Here is a 25381-nt window from a genome sequence, read left to right as displayed (position 1 = left end):
TGCATGCTACACAGGTTACATGTTAAACTGCATGCTACACAGGTCACAGGTTAAACTGCATGCTACACAGGTCACAGGTTAAACTGCATGCTACACAGGTTACAGGTTAAACTGCATGCTATACAGGTCACAGGTTAAACTGCATGCTACACAGGTCACAGGTTAAACTGCATGCTACACAGGTCACAGGTTAAACTGCATGCTACACAGGTCACAGGTTAAACTGCATGCTACACAGGTTACATGTTAAACTGCATGCTAGACAGGTCACAGGTTAAACTGCATGCTACACAGGTTACATGTTAAACTGCATGTTACACAGGTCACAGGTTAAACTGCATGCTACACAGGTCACAGGTTAAACTGCATGCTACACAGGTTACATGTTAAACTGCATGTTACACAGGTCACAGGTTAAACTGCATGCTACACAGGTCACAGGTTAAACTGCATGCTACACAGGTCACAGGTTAAACTGCATGCTACACAGGTTACAGGTTAAACTGCATGCTACACAGGTCACAGGTTAAACTGCATGCTACACAGGTCACAGGTTAAACTGCATGCTACACAGGTCACAGGTTAAACTGCATGCTACACAGGTCACAGGTTAAACTGCATGCTACACAGGTCACAGGTTAAACTGCATGCTACACAGGTCACAGGTTAAACTGCATGCTACACAGGTCACAGGTTAAACTGCATGCTATACATGTTACAGGTTAAACTGCATGCTACACAGGTCACAGGTTAAACTGCATGCTACACAGGTTACATGTTAAACTGCATGCTACACAGGTCACAGGTTAAACTAAATGCTACACAGGTCACAGGTTAAACTGCATGCTACACAGGTTACATGTTAAACTGCATGCTACACAGGTTACATGTTAAACTGCATGCTACACAGGTTACAGGTTAAACTGCATGCTACACAGGTCACAGGTTAAACTGCATGCTACACAGGTCACAGGTTAAACTGCATGCTACACAGGTCACAGGTTAAACTGCATGCTACACAGGTCACAGGTTAAATAAACTGCATGCTACACAGGTTACAGGTTAAACTGCATGCTACACAGGTCACAGGTTAAACTGCATGCTACACAGGTCACAGGTTAAATAAACTGCATGCTACACAGGTCACAGGTTAAACTGCATGCTACACAGGTCACAGGTTACACTGCATGCTACACAGGTCACAGGTTAAATAAACTGCATGCTACACAGGTCACAGGTTAAACTGCATGCTACACAGGTCACAGGTTAAATAAATTGCATGCTACACAGGTCACAGGTTAAATAAACTGCATGCTACACAGGTCACAGGTTAAATAAACTGCATGCTACACAGGTCACAGGTTAAATAAACTGCATGCTACACAGGTCACAGGTTAAATAAACTGCATGCTACACAGGGACTACTAGGGAGTCACTCGTAACGTTGCTAAAGAAATGAGTGCTGAATTGTCAGATGTCATGAAAGCTGTGAAGAAGCTGTGAAGAACTGCATGGTTAAACTGCATACTATACATGTTACAGGTTAAACTGCAACTCTTGAGCCCTTATAGGTCTTCTTTTTTTTTACATTCTCAGGATTAAATTAACAGTCAGGATCTTTGCTGTGTAGCTTGGAATAATTGTGCTTAATCATGTTTGTAAGTGCATAGAGCTTTTCCCGTAGTTTCAAATGAGACTCTACGGTCTATTTACAGTAACAGTACACAGTGACTGCCAAGAGAGCACAATAGACTTGCATTTTAGACTACGTTTGCTGTCCAACTTTCTCCTTAATTCTCCTTCTCCACCTTTTTGGTTACGATATAACAGGGACTGTTAACAGCGTCACACACTGTTGACAAAGAAGAATTTCGAGAATTTGAGGTGAAGATGCAGCGTTGTAAAAAGTTTGCAGTCATATTCCTGCTACTGGCACTGGTCTATCTGGTTCTGGTGTATCTGCTGCGTGACATCAACACTCTTCAGGTGAGAACTTGATGTTGAGTGAAATTATTTCATGGCATTTCATTTCTAAACACCAACAATCAAAAAAAGCCTGAATAACTCAATGCATTCCTTCCCTTCCCCTTTAACTTCAGAATTTAAACTGATATTTCTATTGTCGCTCTTGCTAATATTTGTTAATCTCCTCTCTTCAAACCCTCAGATTACTCAACAGATCACACCTAAAATCAATTTGAGCACCATCGTCCTTGAAGGTTCTCCTCCTCAACACCACAATCTCAGCCTCTGGAGCTGCCAGGGACAGAAGCTGTCTCCTGAGGATGCTCTGGAGGAACACTCCCTCCTAGACTCCATAGACTGGCCTGAACATCCACACTTTCCTACAGGCGTGTACTTCAATCAGACCAGTGACCCTGCAAACAGCCACTTCACTATCCTCCCAGCAGAGGGAGGTAGAGAGCGGCACGTAGGGGGGCATCTGCAGGCTCTCATCCAAATGCACGACTTCCAGGGACGGCCCAAACGCTACGGGGGAGACGTCTTGCTCGCTCGGCTGCGCGAGCGGACCCTCGGAGCGGGCGTGGCGGGGCAGGTGGTGGACCACCTGAACGGCTCCTACTCTGCCGTGTTGCCCTTGCTCTGGGAGGGCCGTGCGCAGGTGGAGGTGACACTGGTTCATCCCAGCGAAGCCGTCACCGTGCTGCGCAGACTGACGAGGGAGCAGCCAGACAGGGTGTTCTTCCAGAGCGCGTATCGCTCAGGCTCGGTCTCTGAAACCACAGTTTGTAATGTTTGTCTGCCAGCAAGCCAGCAGCAACCACTTTGCAATCATACAGACCTCCACACGGGGGAGCCCTGGTACTGCTACAAGCCTAAACAGCTGAACTGTGACAAACGCATCACCCACGCCATGGGAGGCTTCAACCAAAACATCAGATCTAATGAACAGACACTCTTTCAGAAGTAAGCAAGGGGGAAAACTGATCTCTTGTTTTCTTGGTCATTTTTTTTCCTTCTTTTTGTTTTGCTCAATACTAAAGGAATATTGTGTCTATTTCTCCACAGTTTGATCAACATGAAAGTCCCAGTTAAAGCTTCAGGGTCTGATAGTGTCAGAGTGTTGCCTAAGGAAAAAGGTGAATGATGAAACTAGCTATTAAAGAAGAAAAAACTTCCTGGGTCATTTTAACATCCTGCACCCTGGAAAGTTCAATATTTAGATAATTGATATTTATTTGATCAGACACGCCCCCATTCTATATAAGTCCATTGATCTTTACACTCCATTTTAACCATGTCAAAGCTGAAAACACACGTCCCTGGTTCTAGTGGCTGATATTGTCCTTCTAATGCGTGAGGGGCTGTTTTTTCAATTAATCAGTCTCTTTCTTTTTTTCATTTGCAAAAACAAAAAACGACACTAGAAGGACAATATCAGCCACCAGAACCAGGGACGTGTGTTTTCAATGAGTCTAACATGGTTAAAATGAAGTTCATCTGACTTATAGAGGACTTATATCTAAATATTGAATCCAGCCACTTATAGAACTGGTGCACAAAAGCCAGAGAAGACGTTAAAATGACCCCATAAGTGTTTTAAAATGAAACACCCCTTAGGATCTTTAGAAGCTGCAGTCAAACCCACCTTTTAGAGGGTTTTTAGAAAGTGTCCATGATACGACAACAGCCACGCTGTTCCCATGTGGATCCTGACATCCACCGTGTGATGTTTTCTAAATGAATGTTTTTTTACTTGTTGTTCACTAAACGACCCAGAGGTGAAGAGCAGCAGCGTGACGCCCCCTGGACCCCCCCCTGGACCCCCCTCTGGATATTACTACCAGGGAGTGTGGCGAGCCCTCGGTGGCACCACAGTGCACCAGTTCAGCAATGCCTCATCCATCACACAGTGCCTGAGGAACAAGGCCGTCCACATGTATGGAGACTCCACCGCTAGACAGTGGTTCGAGTACCTCACTGCAGCTTTACCAGGTAACATGTACTGTACTGTAGGCCAGTGATTCTCAAAGCATTATAGGCCACGGACCCCCATTTGATTCAATGTTTTAACTCTGGGACCCCCCATTCTACATAGAGGGTGTTAATTTATCTCAGGGTGTTACAGACCCGTTTTTGGCACCCCCTGGTCCATACCCCGGACCTCTTGAATTTAGCTCCATCAGTTCCATAGTTCCATCAAAACTATCTTTCTGTCAAAAGAATGGTTCTAACCTGCAGCACAGAAAACACAAGTATATACTGTAGAGATGGAGAAATTACTTCATTTACTTAGTTTTCTTGACCAGCAACTACCAGTTAGGACTGCTGCACAATATTTCTCCATCTTCTGCCCACAGTCTGAAAATCCCCTATAGCACATGGTTTCACCTCAATTAAGGACTCCCAGATATACTTGCATTAGGTCATAGACTCCTTTTTCAAACCATTCTGTCCTAATTGAAAAACAGATTCATAGTGGTTATATTTTAAACATATTTTAAAATGACTCATTCATACATATTTTGTAGTGTAATGATTTCAAGTGAACTTAAGTGACATTAAACTACTCCTTATTTGTCTGGGGACCATCCAGTCGAGGACCCCTGGTGGGCTGGGCATCCAACCACCGCCCTAGCACTCCTAATTTATTTTCGTCAGCACCTCATCCGTTTAGATATTCACATTCACATTATGCTATGTTACTTACAGTAGATCATAAGCCATGTGCTTGAGCAGACAGATGCTGATGTCTACCTGCTAGCCTACACACATGCTTGTTGCCAGACCCAGGGGGTTGGGCCTACATGTGGCTTTGTCTGTCCCCCTCTCCAAACGTTTTCGTCCATACATGGGCATAAAAGAGGTCTGTCTTCTGTCCTCCTTTTGATTGGCCAAGCTTAGCGTGACGTAGTGCTCTGATCTTTCAACCCCTAGGGGTCTGGCAGTACCAGGTCTCCTGGTTCCCTTGTTTTAGCAGCACTCACTCAAACACGTATTGTAGGATTCATGACGCCTACTCTGATTTTGCACTGTATTAGTATGTCTCTCTGGATAAGAGCCTCCAACTAACCGTGTGATCTCTCTGTTCCAGACCTCAAGGAGATGGACCTGCACAGCCCAAAGCAAGTCGGACCGTTCATGGCGGTGGACACCGGCCATAACATCCTGGTGAAGTACCGCTGCCACGCGCCCCCGATCCGCTTCGCCACCGTTCCCACCAGCGAGCTGCGTTACGTGGCCAACGAGCTGGACGGCCTGGCCGGGGGTCCCGACACCGTGGTGGTCCTCGGCGTCTGGTCCCACTTCAGCACGTTCCCCGTCGAGGTCTACATCCGCCGGCTGCGGGGCATCCGCAGGTCCGTGGTGCGCCTCCTGGACAGGGCTCCCGGGACCCTCGTGGTCGTCCGCACGCCGAACCTCAAAGCTCTGAACCTCTACGAGACCCTGACCAACAGTGACTGGTACTCGTGGCAGCAGAACAGGGTGCTCAGGGCCATGTTCAAGGGCCTGAGTGTTGTTCTGGTGGACGCCTGGGAGATGACGCTGGCACACGACCTACCTCATCGTCTGCATCCACAGCCCCCCATTATCAAAAATATGATCCATGTTCTCTTGTCAAACATCTGCCCACAGACACAGAGGTGACCGACTAGGCTTGTGTGATAATGTAATACAAATCTAATCATGTGGCTATCAGGAACCACATAGGAACGCTGTGGCTCCAGTGTGGATCTCAGACTTCACGTGGTTCAGCCTGTGACGGCATTCATGTGATGTTAGGATCGTGATGATCACACCCATACTCCATTCACTGCACTTAATACAAGATCTCTGTTAAAGGAGTAGTTCAGCCAAAATATGACTTATATTCTATCAATTACACACCCCATGAAGCACGGAATTCATGGAGATGTTTTAGTTTTTGTCATATTCCAAAGAGACTCAAAGGAGTCTCTTTGAGTCTCCTACCGGAAATACACCCGGTCATCAAATTATTGGCTCAGGAATGCATCAAAAACCATGGGGTGTGTAATTGCTAGAAAATAAGTCATTGCCATAGGCGTCAATCCCGGGGGGGACGGGGGGGTTTCGTCTCCCCCTAGCTTCAGATTGGACCCCCCCAAGTCAGATTGGACCCCCCCAAGTAAATTATAATAATAAATACTTATTTAATAGAATCTGAACCCACTTTTGAAATCATGCACTCATAAACACGATGTATTTTAAAGGATTTATTTGCTCCCCCCCCCCCCGTGTAAATCCCAAAATGGTTTGGTCCGCAGCACTTCCTTCCTCCTCACTGCACGGTGAAAACACACTCGCCCCAAAACACACTCGCCCCTATTTTTTCCGCCGACCGAGGCCGCCGGATATACCCGGGCCGGGTGAGTGTGTTTTGGGACGAGGCGTTCTTGTATTATATCCCGGCCACACAGCAACATCCAACATGTGGTTTTTCACCGGCTTGTTCACAAGTCGAATTTGGGAAAGAAGTCAACAACATAATGAGAGGATACAAGAGCTATCTGTGCTGGCTGCAAAGTGTGCAGATTTAAGTATTAAAAACGTAAGTATTTTAAAACGGTGAAAGCTACCGAGGAAAAAGAAACAGAAAGTGATAGACCCCCGCCGAATCAAACTAACAACCACGGGAGTTTATCATCAAATCCAAAGATTCGTAGTGTATAATTGCCAGACCCAACCTACATTGTATTGAATGAGAGCAGGGTGGAGAGCTGTGGTTCAGCAAGACCGATATTTAAATAAGAGAATGCAAATTGCTCCTTTGAAAGCAAACAGGCAGGTGCTCAAGCTCTGGTTGGATCCTATGTGTGCACAGGTTACAGGTTAAACTGCATTTAAAAGGGACAGAGCACGTGGGCTATACATTCATGCACTTATGAGAATAGGAACGCATAGTACTTCCTTTCTACATACAGTCTTCCACACAGAGCAGCATGCCGTTGAGAATGTCTGCTTTTTAGATATAGTGGGACTCCTCATCTGCATAGCAGCTTCAGGTATGATGAACTCCTATCTATATATTTATTTATATTCAGAATATATATTTGGTTGTAACTTGTTAACGTTGTTGTTGAAACCTACTATAATTGAAGTGTGTAGACATAACCATGAAGCCAGTGATGGAAAACGTTTTCAAATGTTTTACTTAAGTAAAAGTATCAATACTGCAATATAGAAATATTCTGTTACGAGTAAAAGTCCGGAATTCAAAATGTACTTGAGTAAAAGTACAAAAGTATTGGCATCGAAATGTACTTAAAGTACCAAAAGTAAAAGTGCTGAATGTCCCACTTCAAGTTTTCAAATGTATAAAAATCTTAAATGCGACGCATTGTGAGCTTGTAGATCGGCTATTTTCCAATGGCCAAAATGTATATAGGGCTGAAGTGGTTAATGTATGTTTTGTAACAATAATCCAAATCTACAATGTAACTAGTAACTAAAGTTTTCAAATAATTGTATATGTATGCATACATTTAATGTATACACAGTGGTGGACAGTAACGGAGTAAATTTACTTGAGTACTGTACTTAAGTACAGATTTTGAGTATTTGTACTTTACTTGAGTATACATTTTTTTTTATACTTTTTACTTTCACTCAAGTACATTTCCAAGACAAATATTTAACTTTTACTCAAGTACATTTCTAGGAAAGCTGTGAAGTTACTTTTAGGTTGGCTGTTATTTCTTTATTTTTTTAAATTCCTTCTTCCCTAAAATGCAATTGGCCACACGCTGTGTTCTTCAAAGAAGGAAACCTATCAAAGTACACATTCTCCACATGGGTATTCAACAGGGTGTCCGTGACCCCTAGGCGGTCCTCGGAGTCACTGCAGGGGGGCCACCCATTTTTCTTTTCTGATACTTTTTTTGTTTTGTTTGAAATGTCTGAAAATATGCATGAATCCAACATACTATATTAGCAAATATCAATTGTAAGAAAGACTACCAAACTACCTCCAACCCCCACTGTGTGGAGGACAGTAGCAATTTAAGCAACAGATAAGTTAAACAATATAGACCCAGTCTAGTAAAAGTATACATACTTCATATAATTATAAATATGAATGATTCACAGATAAGCCCTAATTAAAAGCCTGTCAACAGAACCTACTGTAGCAAGTTCACACTTTTGAGCGTTACTTGCATAATGTCCTATAATGTGAACCAAATGTTGCATAGCGAGTGCTGACAACTTGAACTAAATTAGCTATTTTCGTGCCTTTTATACTCGGTTTTAACAAGAAACATGGAGACTGCTATGCTCAACCAAAACGTTTTCAGAATGAGAATACAAAGTGACCTAACCTACATTGAATTGAATGAGAGCAGGGTGGAGAGAAAGCAAACAGGCAGGTGCTCAAGCACTGGTTGGGGTCCTATGTGTGCACCTGATGGAGACACTGCATGCTACACAGGTTACAGGTTAAACTGCATGCTACACAGGTTACAGGTTTAACTGCATGCTACACAGGTCACAGGTTAAACTGCATGCTACACAGGTCACAGGTTTAACTGCATGCTACACAGGTTACATGTTTAAACTACATGCTACACAGGGACTACTAGGGAGTCACTCGTAACGTAACGTAAGAAATTAGTGATGAATTGTCAGATGTCATGAAAGCTGTGAAGAAGCTGTGAAGAACACACCCTGTTCTACTTCTACCAGGTTCGATGGATGGATTTTCTCACGCATGTTGAAGTCATGTGTCTAGTAGGGAGTTTTTACTTCTCCAAAACTGCACAGAGCTGGCTGACAATTTCAATGACAATGTCTGGGTTGTGAAACAGTTCTATGTAAGGCCACAACGCACGCGCCATTCACGTTTCTGTATAACAGAATGGAACGAGTCTGATCAGTCTGAACTGAGTCTGTAAGTGCATAGAGCTTTTCCCGTAGTTTCAAATAAGACTCTACGGTCTATTTACAGTAACAGTACACAGTAACAGTGACTGCCAAGAGAGCACAATAGACTTGCATTTTAGACTACGTTTTCAAATTTCTCCTTAATTCATTCTCCACCTTTTTGGTTACGATATAACAGGGACTGTTAACAGCGCCACACACTGTTGATAGAGAAGAATTTCGAGAATTTGAGGTGAAGATGCATCGTTGTAAAAAGTTTGCAGTCATATTCCTGCTCCTGGCACTGGTCTATCTGGTTCTGGTGTATCTGCTGCGTGACATCAACACTCTTCAGGTGAGAAATTATTTCATGGCATTTTATTTCTAAACACCAACAATCAAAAAAAGCCTGTATAACTCAATGCATTCCTTCCCTTCCCCTTTTAACTTCAGAATTTAAACTGATATTTCTATTGTCTGTCTTGCTAATAGTTGTTAATCTCCTCTCTTCAAACCCTCAGATTACCCAACAGATCACACTTAAAATCAATTTGAGCACCAAAGGTTCTCCTCCTCAACACCACAATCTCAGCCTCTGGAGCTGCCAGGGACAGAAGCTGTCTCCTGAGGATGCTCTGGAGGAACACTCCCTCCTAGACTCCATAGACTGGCCTGAACATCCACACTTTCCTACAGGCGTGTACTTCAGTCAGACCAGTGACCCCGCAAACAGCCACTTCACTATCCTCCCAGCAGAGGGAGGTAGAGAGCGGCACGTAGGGGGGCATCTGCAGGCTCTCATCCAAATGCACGACTTCCAGGGACGGCCCAAACGCTACGGGGGAGACGTCTTGCTCGCTCGGCTGCGCGAGCGGACCCTCGGAGCGGGCGTGGCGGGGCAGGTGGTGGACCACCTGAACGGCTCCTACTCTGCCGTGTTGCCCTTGCTCTGGGAGGGCCGTGCGCAGGTGGAGGTGACACTGGTTCATCCCAGCGAAGCCGTCACCGTGCTGCGCAGACTGACGAGGGAGCAGCCAGACAGGGTGTTCTTCCAGAGCGAGTATCGTTCAGGCTCGGTCTCTGAAACCACAGTTTGTAATGTTTGTCTGCCAGCAAGCCAGCAGCAGCCACTTTGCAATCATACAGACCTCCACACGGGGGAGCCCTGGTACTGCTACAAGCCTAAACAGCTGAACTGTGACAAACGCATCACCCACGCCATGGGAGGCTTCAACCAAAACATCAGATCTGATGAACAGACACTATTTCAGAAGTAAGCAAGGGGGGAAACTGATCTCTTGTTTTCTTGGTCATTTTTTTGTTTTTGTTTTGCTCAATACTAAAGAAATATTGTGTCTATTTCTCCACAGTTTGATCAACATGAAAGTCCCAGTTAAAGCTTCAGGGTCTGACAGTGTCAGAGTATTGCCAAAGAAAAAAGGTGACTGATGAAACTAGCTATTAAAGGAGTATTTCACTCTAAAAAAACGTCTTCATTTTAACATCCTGCACCCTAGTCAATATTTAGATATTTGATATTTATTTGATCAGACACGCCCCCATTCTATTTAAGTCCATTGAACTTTATACTCCATTTTAACCATGTTAAAACTGAAAACACACGTCCCTGGTTCTGGTGGCTGATATTGTCCTTCTAATGCGTGAGGGGCTGTTTTTATCAATTAATTTAATAGTCGACACATTAACGACACACATAGAAGGACAATATCAGCCACCAGAACCAGGGCATGTGTTTTCAATGAGTCTAACGAGGTTAAAATTGAAGTTCATTGGACCTACTGTATATAGGAGGGTGGCATGTCTGAATATAAAACATCTAAATATTGAATCCAGCAACTTATAAAACTGGTGCACAAAAGCCAGAGCAGACGTTTAAAATGACCCCAGAAGTGTTTTAAAATGAAATACCTCTTAGGATCTTTAGAAGCTGCAGTCAAACCCACCTTTTAGAGGGTTTTTAGAAAGTGTCCATAATACGACAACAGCCACGCTGTGTGATGTTTTCTAAATGAATGTTTTTTTACTTGTTGTTCACTAAACGACACAGAGGTGAAGAGCAGCAGCTTTACGCCCCCTGGACCCCCCTCTGGATATTACTACCAGGGGGTGTGGCGAGCCCTCAGTGGCACCACAGTGCACCAGTTCAGCAATGCCTCTGCCATCACACAGTGCCTGAGGAACAAGGCCGTCCACATGTATGGAGACTCCACCGCTAGACAGTGGTTCGAGTACCTCACTGCAGCTTTACCAGGTAACATGTACTGTACTGTAGGCCAGTGATAATAATTTCAAGAACCCCCCAGTTTGATAAGCATTATAGGCCACGGACCCCCATTTGATTCAACGTTTTAACTCTGGGACCGCCCAATCTAATTTATCTCAGGGTGTTACAGACCCGTTTTTGGCAACCCCTGGTCTATACCCCGGAACTCTTGAATTTAGCTCCATCAGTTCCATCAAAATCCTTCTGTCAAAAGAATGGTTCTAACCTGCAGCACAGAAAACACAAGCATATACTGTAGAGATGGAGAAATGACTTCATTTACTTAGTTTTCTTGACTAGCAACTACCAGTTAGGACTGCTGCACAGTATTCCTCCATCTTCTGCCCACAGTCTGAAAATCCCCTATAGCACATGGTTTCATGTCAATTAAGGACTCCCAGATATAGCCTACTTGCATTAGGTCATAGACTCCTATTTCAAACCTTTCTGTCCTAATTGAAAAACAGATTCATAGTGGTTATATTTGAACTTATTTAAAAATGACTCATTCATACATATTTTGTAGTGAAATGATTTCAAGTGAACTTAAGTGACATTAAACTACTCCTTATTTGTCTGGGGACCATCCAGTCAAGGACCCCTGGTGGGCTGGGCATCCAACCACCGCCCTAGCACTCCTAATTTATTTTTGTCAGCACCTCATCTGTTTAGATATTCACATTCACATTATGCTATTCTACTTACAGTAGATCATAAGCCATGTGCTTGAGCAGACAGATGCTGATGTCTACCTGCTGGCCTACACACATGCTTGTTTTAGCAGCACTCACTCAAACTTGTATTGTAGGATTCATGACGCCTACTCTGATTTTACACTGTATTAGTATGTCTCTCTGGATAAGAGCCTCCAGCTCTCCCTCCCAACTGTGTGGAAACGTGTAGATCTCTCTGTTCCAGACCTCAAGGAGGTTTTGCACAGCCCAAAGCAAGTCGGACCGTTCATGGCGGTGGACACCGGCCATAACATCCTGGTGAAGTACCGCGCCCACGCGCCCCCGATCCGCATCTTCACCATTCCAACCAGCGAGCTGCGTTACGTGGCCAACGAGCTAGACGGCCTGGCCGGGGGTCCCGACACCGTGGTGGTCCTCAGCGTCTGGGCCCACTTCGGCACGTTCCCCGTCGAGGTCTACATCCGCCGGCTGCGGGGTATCCGCGGGTCCGTGGTGCGCCTCCTGGACAGAGCTCCCGGGACCCTCGTGGTCGTCCGTACGCCGAACCTCAAAGCTCTGGACCTCTGGACCTCCCTGAACAACAGTGACTGGTACTCGTGGCAGCAGAACAGGGTGCTCAGGGCCATGTTCAAGGGCCTGAGTGTTGTTCTGGTGGACGCCTGGGAGATGACGCTGGCACACGACCTACCTCATAGTCTGCATCCACAGCCCCCCATTATAAAAAATATGATCGATGTTCTCTTGTCAAACATCTGCCCACAGACACGGAGGTGACCGACTAGGCTTGTGTGATAATGTAATAAAGATCTAATCATGTGGCTATCAGGATCCACATAGGAACGCTGTGGCTCCAGTGTGGATCTCAGACTTCATGTGGTTCAGCCTGTGACGGCATTCATGTGATGTTAGGATCGTGATGAGAGTGTGTAAATACGGGCACATCATCTCACCCATACTCCATTCACTGCTCTGTCCTCCCGGACAGAATACAAGATCTCTGTTAAAGGAGTAGTTCACCCAAAAAAATGAATTATATTCTATCAATTACACACCCCATGAAGCATTGAATTTATGGAGATTTTTTTGTTTTGCCGCATTACTGAGCCGATAATTTGATGACCGACGGAAAGATGCTAATGTATCCGATACATTAGCATCTCAACTCAAAGGAGTCTCTTTGAGTCTCCTACCGGAAATACACCCGGTCATCAAAATATTGGCTCAGGAATGTGTCAAAACCAAAAAAAAAGGCTTCATGGGGTGAGTAATTGATAGAAAATAAGTCATTGCATCCATGGTAATGCCCGCTCCTACCTCAAGGAACTGCTCAAGCCTCAAACCTCCACTCTGGATAAGCGCCTCCGTCCTAGTCCCCATCACCAAGCTCCTCCCACCCCCCTTCACCAAGCTCCTCCCACCCCCCATCACCAAGCTCCTCCCACCCCCATAACCAAGCCTCTCCCACCCCCCCATCACCAAGCTCCGCACCATGGACTCCGCCCAGGCCTTCTGTTCAGCTGCCCCTCCACTGTGGAACTCACTCCTGGACCAGCTAAGAGCTCCTCAGTCTATTGATGTTTTCAAGAGAGGATTAAAGACTTTCCTTTTTAATAAAGCATTCTGTTAGATTTTCTGGTTTTGCCCCCATGTTATGTTTTTTTTAGACTATTTTTATTATATAGATGTGTTGTTTTTATTCCGTGCAGTAGCACTTTGAGGTTTGTTTCAAATGTAAAATTAAAAAATAATCTTTATTATTTATTTTATTATCATTATTATTAATATTATTATTATCATCATGTCAGTCATCTATGGTGTATCCATTAGGTAGGGATGACTCCGATTTTCAATACTTTTCTACTCCACCACATCTCAGAGGCAAACATTGTACTTGTCCACCACAATTATTTGAAAACTTTAGTTACTAGTTACTTTGTAGATTTGGATTATTATTACAAAACATACATTAACCACTTCAGCCCTATCGAAACTTTGGCTATTTACTTTAAGTATATTTTGATGCCATTGCCACGTTATGTACTTTTACTCAAGTCAATTTTGATTACCCGACTTTTACTTGTAACAAAGTGTTTCTACATTGCAGTATTATGGGGCGTGTTGCCTTCCTTCCTTCCTTTATAAGGCCCTGTTTTATTTGTCAATAAGCTCCCATAGTATTCAGTGTTGCCAGATTCTGTGAGAGAAACAAGCAACCAGGTCTAGGATAACCAGCCCAAAAGAAGCGACTATGGTTCCACATGAGCACTTTAACATATACATCAGCTATTTGAAAATAGCAGATCTACAAGCTCGTACTCGTAGATCGGCTATTTTCAAATAAAATCTTGCGGGAAATTATAATAAGGCAACCCTGATTGTATTCGACTTAATTTTTAGAAATGAAATTATACCCGTCTCAAGCTGCCTGTGACCATACAAGAGAACTGTTTTTAGTACATCAGGGATATAAATAAGATGGACGTGTGTGAATAGTGTGCAATAGGGGGAAGAACAAATCATCAAAGGTAAGACTGATACAGTATATGTCTCGTTTGTATTAACGCGATCATTGTTAAAAAAAAATCGCTTTAAAAGTATAAATAATATACGGTCGAAGGACCATATAAAAGATCAAATACTCGACTGGTTGTTTAGACCTGACCCAAGACCCGCTGCGATGGTATCCAAGCAGGAATTAAACCGATATGCCCCTTGGCAGTGGAGGGAGAAGGAGAATCAGTGGGAACGAATATATAATGTGGGACGTGATTATCTGGGGTGTCTGCCAGCCAGCCAGCAGCAACCACTTTGCAATCATACAGACCTCCACACGGGGGAGCCCTGGTACTGCTACAAGCCTAAACAGCTGAACTGTGACAAACGCATCACCCACGTCATGGGACGCTTCAACCAAAACATCAGATCTAATGAACAGACACTCTTTCAAAAGTAAGCAAGAGAAACTTTTTTTAAATTGTTTTCTTCTTCTTGTTTTGCTCAATACTAAAGGAATATTGTGTCTATTTCTCCACAGTTTGATCAACATGAAAGTCCCAGTTAAAGCTTCAGGGTCTGACAGTGTCAGAGTGTTGCCTAAGGAAAAAGGTGAGTGATGAAACTAGCTATTAAAGGGGAAGACCACTCATTTTCAACATTGAACTATGTCTTTAATACACCTTAGAGCTGTTGTGTGGAAATAAGATTTTATTTTGGGGGGTATTTCACCCTAAAAAAATCGTCTGGGGTCATTTTAACATCCTTTTAAGTTCAATATTTAGATACTTTATATTTATTTGATCCGACACGCCCCCATTCTATATAAGTCCATTGAACTTTAAACTCCATTTTAACCGCATGTTAAAACTGAAAACACACGTACCTGTTTCTGGTGGCTGATATTGTCAATTCAATGAATTAGTCTCTTTTTCCCCCCTTTTTTGCAAAAACAAAAAAACACACATTAGAAGGACAATATCAGCCACCAGAACCAGGGATGTGTGTTTTCAATGAGTCTAACATGGTTACAATTGAAGTTCAACTGACTTATATAGGAGGGTGGCATGTCTGAATATCAAATGTCTAAATATTGAATCAAGAAACTTAAAAAACTGTGTGGGGTGCACAAAAGCTAGAGTAGACGTTAAAAGGTTTAGGATAGGAAGCTTAGGTATTAGAAGCTGCAGTCAAACCCACCTTTTAGAGGGTTTTTAGAAAGTGGCCATGATACAACAACAGCCACGCTGTGTGATGTTTTCTAAATTAATGATTAACTTGTTGTTCACTAAACGACCCAGAGGTTAAGAGCAGCAGCGTGACGCCCCCTGGACCCCCCCCTGGACCCCCCCCCTGGACCCTCTGGATATTACACACAAGGGGGTGTGGCGAGCCCTCGGTGGCACCACAGTGCACCAGTTCAGCAATGCCTCATCCATCACACAGTGCCTGAGGAACAAGGCCGTCCACATGTATGGAGACTCCACCGCTAGACAGTGGTTCGAGTACCTCACTGCAGCTTTACCAGGTAACATGTACTGTACTGTAGGCCAGTGATTCTCAAAGCATTATAGGCCACGGACCCCCATTTGATTCAATGTTTTAACTCTGGGACCCCCCATTCTACATTGAGGGTGTTAATTTATCTCAGGGTGTTACAGACCCGTTTTTGGCACCCCCTGGTCCATACCCCGGACCTCTTGAATTTAGCTCCATCAGTTCCATAGTTCCATCAAAACTATCTTTCTGTCAAAAGAATGGTTCTAACCTGCAGCACAGAAAACACAAGCATATACTGTAGAGATGGAGAAATTACTTCATTTACTTAGTTTTCTTGACCAGCAACTACCAGTTAGGACTGCTGCACAATATTTCTCCATCTTCTGCCCACAGTCTGAAAATCCCCTATAGCACATGGTTTCATGTCAATTAAGGACTCAGATATACTTTTATTAGGTCATAGACTACTATTTCAAACCATTCTGTCCTAATTGAAAAACAGATTCATAGTGGATATATTTGAACATATTTTAAAATGACTCATTCATACATATTTTGTAGTGTAATGATTTCAAGTGAACTTAAGTGACATTAAACTACTCCTTATTTGTCTGGGGACCATCCAGTCGAGGACCCCTGGTGGGCTGGGCATCCAACCACCGCCCTAGCACTCCTAATTTATTTTCGTCAGCACCTCATCTGTTTAGATATTCACATTCACATTCTGCTATGTTACTTACAGTAGATCATAAGCCATGTGCTTGAGCAGACAGATGCTGATGTCTACCTGCTAGCCTACACACATGCTTGTTGCCAGACCCAGGGGGTCGGGCCTACATGTGGCTTTGTCTGTCCCCCTCTCCAAACGTTTTCGTCCATACATGGGCATAAAAGAGGTCTGTCTTCTGTCCTCCTTTTGATTGGCCAAGCTTAGCGTGACGTAGTGCTCTGATCTTTCAACCCCTAGGGGTCTGGCAGTACCAGGTCTCCTGGTTCCCTTGTTTTAGCAGCACTCACTCAAACACGTATTGTAGGATTCATGACGCCTACTCTGATTTTGCACTGTATTAGTATGTCTCTCTGGATAAGAGCCTCCAGCTAACCGTGTGGAAACGTGTGATCTCTCTGTTCCAGACCTCAAGGAGATGGACCTGCACAGCCCAAAGCAAGTCGGACCGTTCATGGCGGTGGACACCGGCCATAACATCCTGGTGAAGTACCGCTGCCACGCGCCCCCGATCCGCTTCGCCACCGTTCCCACCAGCGAGCTGCGCTACATGGCCAACGAGCTGGACGGCCTGGCCAGGGGTCCCGACACCGTGGTGGTCCTCGGCGTCTGGTCCCACTTCAGCACGTTCCCCGTCGAGGTCTACATCCGCCGGCTGCGGGGCATCCGCAGGTCCGTGGTGCGCCTCCTGGACAGGGCTCCCAGGACCCTCGTGGTCGTCCGCACGCCGAACCTCAAAGCTCTGAACCTCTACGAGACCCTGACCAACAGTGACTGGTACTCGTGGCAGCAGAACAGGGTGCTCAGGGCCATGTTCAAGGGCCTGAGTGTTGTTCTGGTGGACGCCTGGGAGATGACGCTGGCACACGACCTACCTCATCGTCTGCATCCACAGCCCCCCATTATCAAAAATATGATCCATGTTCTCTTGTCAAACATCTGCCCACAGACACAGAGGTGACCGACTAGGCTTGTGTGATAATGTAATACAAATCTAATCATGTGGCTATCAGGAACCACATAGGAACGCTGTGGCTCCAGTGTGGATCTCAGACTTCATGTGGTTCAGCCTGTGACGGCATTCATGTGATGTTAGGATCGTGATGATCACACCCATACTCCATTCACTGCACTTAATACAAGATCTCTGTTAAAGGAGTAGTTCACCCAAAATATGACTTATATTCTATCAATTACACACCCCATGAAGCACGGAATTCATGGAGATGTTTTAGTTTTTGTCATATTCCAAAGAGACTCAAAGGAGTCTCTTTGAGTCTCCTACCGGAAATACACCCGGTCATCAAATTATTGGCTCAGGAATGCATCAAAAACCAAAAAAAAGGCTTCATGGGGTGTGTAATTGCTAGAAAATAAGTCATTGCCATAGGCGTCAATCCCGGGGGGGACGGGGGGGTTTCGTCTCCCCCTAGCTTCAGATTGGACCGCCCCAAGTCAGATTGGACCCCCCCAGACCCCCCCAAGTAAATTAAAATAATAAATACTTATTTAATAGAATCTGAACCCACTTTTGAAATCATGCAATGATTTATTTGCTCCTCCCCCCCCCCCCCCCGTGTAAATCGCAAAATGGTTTGGTCCGCAGCACCGCCTTCCTCCTCACTGCACGGTGAAAACACACTCGCCCCAAAACACACTCGCCCCTATTTTTTCCGCCGACCGAGGCCGCCGGATATACCCGGGCCGGGTGAGTGTGTTTTGGGACGAGGCGTTCTTGTATTCTATCCCGGCCACACAGCAACATCCAACATGTGGTTTTTCACCGGCTTGTTCACAAGTCGAATTTGGGGAAAGAGCTCAACAACATAATGAGAGGATACAAGAGCTATCTGTGCTGGCTGCAAAGTGTGCAGATTTAAGTATTCAAAACGTAAGTATTTTAAAACGGTGAAAGCTACCGAGGAAAAAGAAACAGAAAGTGATAGACCCCCGCCGACTCAAACTAACAACCACGGGAGTTTATCATCAAATCCAAAGATTCGTAGTGTATAATTGCCAGACCCAACCTACATTGTATTGAATGAGAGCAGGGTGGAGAGCAACTGTGGTTAAGCAAGACCGATATTTAAATAAGAAAAGGGCAATTGCTCCTGTGAAAGCAAACAGGCAGGTGCTCAAGCTCTGGTTGGATCCTATGTGTGCACAGGTTACAGGTTAAACTGCATTTAAAAGGGACAGAGCACGTGGGCTATACATTCATGCACTTATGAGAATAGGAACGCATAGTACTTCCTTTCTACATACAGTCTTCCACACAGAGCAGCATGCCGTTGAGAATGTCTGCTTTTTAGATATAGTGGGACTCCTCATCTGCATAGCAGCTTCAGGTATGATGAACTCCTATCTATATATTTATTTATATTCAGAATATATATTTGGTTGTAACTTGTTAACGTTGTTGTTGAAACCTACTATAATTGAAGTGTGTAGACATAACCATGAAGCCAGTGATGGAAAACGTATTCAAATGTTTTACTTAAGTAAAAGTATCAATACTGCAATATAGAAATATTCTGTTACGAGTAAAAGTCCGGAATTCAAAATGTACTTGAGTAAAAGTACAAAAGTATTGGCATCGAAATGTACTTAAAGTACCAAAAGTAAAAGTGCTGAATGTCCCACTTCAAGTTTTCAAATGTATAAAAATCTTAAATGCGACGCATTGTGAGCTTGTAGATCGGCTATTTTCCAATGGCCAAAATGTATATAGGGCTGAAGTGGTTAATGTATGTTTTGTAACAATAATCCAAATCTACAATGTAACTAGTAACTAAAGTTTTCAAATAATTGTATATGTATGCATACATTTAATGTATACACAGTGGTGGACAGTAACGGAGTAAATTTACTTGAGTACTGTACTTAAGTACAGATTTTGAGTATTTGTACTTTACTTGAGTAATAATTTTTTTTGATACTTTTTACTTTCACTCAAGTACATTTCCAAGACAAATATTTAACTTTTACTCAAGTACATTTCTAGGAAAGCTGAAGTTACTTTTAGGTTGGCTGTTATTTCTTTTTTTATTTTGATTCCTTCTTCCCTAAAATGCAATTGGCCACACGCTGTGTTCTTCAAAGAAGGAAACCTATCACAGTACACATTCTCCACATGGGTATTCAACAGGGGGTCCGTGACCCCTAGGCGGTCCTCGGAGTCACTGCAGGGGGGCCACCCATTTTTCTTTTCTGATACTTTTTTTGTTTTGTTTGAAATGTCTGAAAATATGCATGAATCCAACATACAATATTAGCAAATATCAATTGTAAGAAAGACTACCAAACTACCTCCAACCCCCACTGTGTGGAGGACAGTAGCAATTTAAGCAACAGATAAGTTAAACAATATAGACCCAGTCTAGTAAAAGTATACATACTTCATATAATTACAAATATGAATGATAATGATTCACAGATAAGCCCTAATAAAAAGCCTGTCAACAGAACCTACTGTAGCAAGTTCACACTTTTGAGTGTTACTTGCATAATGTCCTATAATGTGAACCAAATGTTGCATAGCGAGTGATGACAACTTGAACTAAATTAGCTATTTTCGTGCCTTTTATACTCTGGTTTTAACAAGAAACATGGAGACTGCTATGCTCAACCAAAACGTTTTCAGAATGAGAATACAAAGTGACCTAACCTACATTGAATTGAATGAGAGCAGGGTGGAGAGAAAGCAAACAGGCAGGTGCTCAAGCACTGGTTGGGGTCCTATGTGTGCACCTGATGGAGACACTGCATGCTACACAGGGTACAGGTTAAACTGCATGCTACACAGGTTACAGGTTAAACTGCATGCTACACAGGTTACAGGTTTAACTGCATGCTACACAGGTCACAGGTTTAACTGCATGCTACACAGGTTACATGTTAAAACTACATGCTACACAGGGACTACTAGGGAGTCACTCGTAACGTAAGAAATTAGTGATGAATTGTCAGATGTCATGAAAGCTGTGAAGAAGCTGTGAAGAACACACCCTGTTCTACTTCTAACATTCTGAGGTTCGATGGATGGATTTTCTCACGCATGTTGAAGTCATGTGTCTAGTAGGGAGTTTTTACTTCTCCAAAACTGCACAGAGCTGGCTGACAATTTCAATGACAATGTCTGGGTTGTGAGACAGTTCTATGTAAGGCCACAACGCACGCGCCATTCACGTTTCTGTATAACAGAATGGAACGAGTCTGATCAGTCTGAACTGAGTCTGTAAGTGCATAGAGCTTTTCCCGTAGTTTCAAATAAGACTCTACGGTCTATTTACAGTAACAGTACACAGTAACAGTGACTGCCAAGAGAGCACAATAGACTTGCATTTTAGACTACGTTTTCAAATATCTCCTTAATTCTCATTCTCCACCTTTTTGATTACGATATTACAGGGACTGTTAACAGCGCCACACACTGTTGATAGAGAAGAATTTCGAGAATTTGAGGTGAAGATGCATCGTAGTAAAAAGTTTGCCGTCATATTCCTGCTCCTGGCACTGTCGGCTCTGATCTTTCTGCTGCGTGACAACAACACTCTTCAGGTGAGAAATTATTTCATGGCATTTCATTTCTAAACACCAACAATCAAAAAAAGCCTGTATAACTCAATGCATTCCTTCCCTTCCCCTTTTAACCTCCGAATTTAAACTGATATTTCTATTGTCTGTCTTGCTAATAGTTGTTAATCTCCTCTCTTCAAACCCTCAGATTACCCAACAGATCACACCTAAAATCAATTTGAGCACCAAAGGTTCTCCTCCTCAACACCACAATCTCAGCCTCTGGAGCTGCCAGGGACAGAAGCTGTCTCCTGAGGATGCTCTGGAGGAACTCTCCCTCCTAGACTCCATAGACTGGCCTGAACATCCACACTTTCCTACAGGCGTGTACTTCAATCAGACCAGTGACCCCGCAAACAGCCACTTCACTATCCTCCCAGCAGAGGGAGGTAGAGAGCGGCACGTAGGGGGGCATCTGCGGGCTCTCATCCAAATGCACGACTTCCAGGGACGGCCCAAACGCTACGGGGGAGACGTCTTGCTCGCTCGGCTGCACGAGCCGACCCTCGGAGCGGGCGTGGCGGGGCAGGTGGTGGACCACCTGAACGGCTCCTACTCTGCCGTGTTGCCCTTGCTCTGGGAGGGCCGTGCGCAGGTGGAGGTGACACTGGTTCATCCCAGCGAAGCCGTCACCGTGCTGCGCAGACTGACGAGGGAGCAGCCAGACAGGGTGTTCTTCCAGAGCGCGTATCGTTCAGGCTCGGTCTCTGAAACCACAGTTTGTAATGTTTGTCTGCCAGCAAGCCAGCAGCAACCACTTTGCAATTATACAGACCTCCACACGGGGGAGCCCTGGTACTGCTACAAGCCTAAACAGCTGAACTGTGACAAACGCATCACCCACGTCATGGGAGGCTTCAAACAAAACATCAGATCTAATGAACAGACACTCTTTCAGAAGTAAGCAAGGGGGGAAAACTGATTCCTTGTTTTCTTGGTCATTTTTTTCTTTTTGTTTTGCTCAATACTAAAGAAATATTGTGTCTATTTCTCCACAGTTTGATCAACATGAAAGTCCCAGTTAAAGCTTCAGGGTCTGACAGTGTCAGAGTATTGCCTAAGGAAAAAGGTGAATGATGAAACTAGCTATTAAAGGAGTATTTCACTCTAAAAAACGTCTTCATTTTAACATCCTGCACCCTAGTCAATATTTCGATATTTGATATTTATTTGATTAGACACGCCCCCATTCTATTTAAGTCCATTGAACTTTATACTCCATTTTAACCATGTTAAAACTGAAAACACACGTCCCTGGTTCTGGTGGCTGATATTGTCCTTCTAATGCGTGAGGGGCTGTTTTTTATCAATTAATTTAATAGTCGACACATTAACGACACATTAGAAGGACAATATCAGCCACCAGAACCAGGGCACGTGTTTTCAATGAGTCTAACAAGGTTCAAATTGAAGTTCATTGGACCTACTGTATATAGGAGGGTGGCATGTCTGAATATAAAACATCTAAATATTGAATCCAGCAACTTATAAAACTGGTGCACAAAAGCCAGAGCAGACGTTTAAAATGACCCCAGAAGTGTTTTAAAATGAAATACCTCTTAGGATCTTTTGAAGCTGCAGTCAAACTACCTTTTAGAGGGTTTTTAGAAAGTGTCCATGATACAACAACAGCCACGCTGTGTGATGTTTTCTAAATGAATGTTTTTTTACTTGTTGTTCACTAAACAACCCAGAGGTGAAGAGCAGCAATGTGACGCCCCCTGGACCCCCCCCTGGACCCCCCTCTGGACCCCCCTCTGGATATTACTACCAGGGAGTGTGGCGAGCCCTCGGTGGCACCACAGTGCACCAGTTCAGCAATGCCTCTGCCATCACACAGTGCCTGAGGAACAAGGCCGTCCACATGTATGGAGACTCCACCGCTAGACAGTGGTTCGAGTACCTCACTGCAGCTTTACCAGGTAACATGTACTGTACTGTAGGCCAGTGATAATAATTTCAAGAACCCCCCAGTTTGATAAGCATTATAGGCCACGGACCCCCATTTGATTCAACGTTTTAACTCTAATCTAATTTATCTCAGAGTAGACCCGTTTTTGGCACCCCCTGGTCTATACCCCGGAACTCTTGAATTTAGCTCCATCAGTTCCATAGCTCCATCAAAACTATCTTTCTGTCAAAAGAATGGTTCTAACCTGCAGCACAGAAAACACAAGCATATACTGTAGAGATGGAGAAATTACTTCAATTTACTTTTCTTGACCATCAACTACCAGTTAGGACTGCTGCACAGTATTACTCCATCTTCTGCCCACAGTCTGAAAATCCCCTATAGCACATGGTTTCATGTCTAAGGACTCCCAGATATACTTGCATTAGGATTTAGGTCATAGACTCCTATTTCAAACCATTCTGTCCTAATTGAAAAACAGATTCATAGTGGTTATATTTGAACTTATTTAAAAATGACTCATTCATACATATTTTGTAGTGAAATGATTTCAAGTGAACTTAAGTGACATTAAACTACTCCTTATTTGTCTGGGGACCATCCAGTCAAGGACCCCTGGTGGGCTGGGCATCCAACCACCACCCTAGCACTCCTAATTTATTTTTGTCAGCACCTCATCTGTTTAGATATTCACATTCACATTATGCTATGTTACTTACAGTAGATCATAAGCCATGTGCTTGAGCAGACAGATGCTGATGTCTACCTGCTGGCCTACACACATGCTTGTTTTAGCAGCACTCACTCAAACTTGTATTGTAGGATTCATGACGCCTACTCTGATTTTACACTGTATTAGTATGTCTCTCTGGATAAGAGCCTCCAGCTCTCCCTCCCAACTGTGTGGAAACGTGTAGATCTCTCTGTTCCAGACCTCAAGGAGGTTTTGCACAGCCCAAAGCAAGTCGGACCGTTCATGGCGGTGGACACCGGCCATAACATCCTGGTGAAGTACCGCGCCCACGCGCCCCCGATCCGCATCTTCACCATTCCAACCAGCGAGCTGCGTTACGTGGCCAACGAGCTAGACGGCCTGGCCGGGGGTCCCGACACCGTGGTGGTCCTCAGCGTCTGGGCCCACTTCGGCACGTTCCCCGTCGAGGTCTACATCCGCCGGCTGCGGGGTATCCGCGGGTCCGTGGTGCGCCTCCTGGACAGGGCTCCCGGGACCCTCGTGGTCGTCCGTACGCCGAACCTCAAAGCTCTGGACCTCTGGACCTCCCTGAACAACAGTGACTGGTACTCGTGGCAGCAGAACAGGGTGCTCAGGGCCATGTTCAAGGGCCTGAGTGTTGTTCTGGTGGACGCCTGGGAGATGACGCTGGCACACGACCTGCCTCATCTTCTGCATCCACAGCCCCCCATTATCAAAAATATGATCCATGTTCTCTTGTCAAACGTCTGCCCACAGACACAGAGGTGACCGACTAGGCTTGTGTGATAATAAAAATCTAACAATGTGGCTATCAGGATCCACATAGGGATGTTTTCAAGAGAGGACTAGAGACTTTCCTTTTTAATAAAGCATTCCGTTAGATTTTCCTGTTTTACCCTCTAGGTCTTTTGCTCCCATGTTTTAAAATGTTTTTTTTAGACTATTTTTCTTTTAGATGTGTTGTTTTAATGCAAATGTTTTTATTCCGTGCTGTAGCACTTTGAGGTTTGTTTCAAATGTAAAGTGCAATATAAATAAAAAGTATTACTATAAATGTCATCTGATGTATCTATTAGGTAGGGATGACTCAGAGAGCAGAGGCTATACAAAAGCCACTTTATCACACATCCAGTCACATCAATCACAGCCAGTAGGGCTACACATTTAAAATGACTGCACATCAAATCCAAATAATCAGTGAACGGCACACTGTCCATTTGACCAAACAAACATATCAGCAGTGGTGAGTGATTACTCAAGTACTGTACTAAGTACAATTTTGAGGTATTTTTGGGCGGTGAAACCGCCCCTATAAGTGAGGTTTGGAAATTTGTACAATTATCCTGCGCTGTGATTGGCCAAAAATTTCCCCCACCTAACCCTGCACCGTGATTGGCCAATCACAATCTATTCAGGACTGTGATTGGCCAGTGTCACATGACACATGTGCATAGCCCTATATAAGAAACCATAACTTTAAAAAAAAAAAAATGTTTTTTTTAAGTTATGGTTTCGTCCATCATAAAGAGTGTTTCAATAAATGTATTTATCTTTTGAACATGATTGGTTGACTGAGACTCCATTCAGTATTGTGATTAGCTAGCAAGACACCGCCCACTTCACACAGGGTGTGATT

The 25381-nt window shown here is 44.1% G+C and overlaps 3 protein-coding genes across 3 annotated transcripts; all 3 read left to right on the top strand.

The window, feature by feature from the left end:
• Positions 1-1743: 1743 nt before the first annotated feature.
• Positions 1744-5700, top strand: LOC308094438 (NXPE family member 3-like). The gene is made up of 5 exons (XM_080441090.1): positions 1744-1986; positions 2168-2928; positions 3031-3101; positions 3742-3957; positions 5057-5700. The coding sequence occupies exons 1-5, from the start codon at positions 1891-1893 to the stop codon at positions 5608-5610; spliced, it is 1698 nt and encodes a 565-aa protein (XP_080297216.1). The 5' UTR covers positions 1744-1890; the 3' UTR covers positions 5611-5700.
• Positions 5701-9404: 3704 nt separating this feature from the next.
• Positions 9405-17629, top strand: LOC308092842 (NXPE family member 3-like; the record flags this gene model as incomplete). The annotated part of the gene is made up of 4 exons (XM_080438941.1): positions 9405-10114; positions 10212-10282; positions 10910-11113; positions 16948-17629. Coding segments are annotated over 4 exons (1539 nt in total), but the record flags the coding sequence as incomplete, so codon positions are not given.
• A 1174-nt stretch (positions 17630-18803) lies between these two features.
• On the top strand, positions 18804-24651 carry LOC308094437 (NXPE family member 3-like). The gene is made up of 6 exons (XM_080441089.1): positions 18804-18888; positions 20951-21100; positions 21267-22018; positions 22117-22187; positions 22813-23040; positions 23948-24651. Exons 2-6 carry the CDS (start codon positions 21011-21013, stop codon positions 24511-24513), a joined length of 1707 nt encoding a protein of 568 aa, XP_080297215.1. The 5' UTR covers positions 18804-18888; positions 20951-21010; the 3' UTR covers positions 24514-24651.
• The last annotated feature ends 730 nt before the right edge of the window (positions 24652-25381 follow it).

Source organism: Gymnoscopelus braueri (assembly GCF_963280865.1).
Source record: "Gymnoscopelus braueri genome assembly, chromosome: 10".
Taxonomy (NCBI): Eukaryota; Metazoa; Chordata; class Actinopteri; order Myctophiformes; family Myctophidae; genus Gymnoscopelus; species Gymnoscopelus braueri.
Note: the sequence above shows the minus strand (reverse complement) of the source record. Positions and strands in the feature narration are given on the sequence as shown.

Excerpts from the sequence above, each read along its gene's own strand:
- LOC308094438 (XM_080441090.1), top strand. The coding sequence starts at position 1,891 with ATGCAGCGTTGTAAAAAGTTTGCAGTCATATTCCTGCTACTGGCACTG. Across the intron at positions 1,987-2,167 it reads GTGACATCAACACTCTTCAG|ATTACTCAACAGATCACACC; the intron begins GTGAGAACTTGA and ends TCAAACCCTCAG. Across the intron at positions 2,929-3,030 it reads GAACAGACACTCTTTCAGAA|TTTGATCAACATGAAAGTCC; the intron begins GTAAGCAAGGGG and ends ATTTCTCCACAG.
- LOC308094437 (XM_080441089.1), top strand. The coding sequence starts at position 21,011 with ATGCATCGTAGTAAAAAGTTTGCCGTCATATTCCTGCTCCTGGCACTG. Across the intron at positions 21,101-21,266 it reads GTGACAACAACACTCTTCAG|ATTACCCAACAGATCACACC; the intron begins GTGAGAAATTAT and ends TCAAACCCTCAG. Across the intron at positions 22,188-22,812 it reads AGTATTGCCTAAGGAAAAAG|AGGTGAAGAGCAGCAATGTG; the intron begins GTGAATGATGAA and ends TAAACAACCCAG.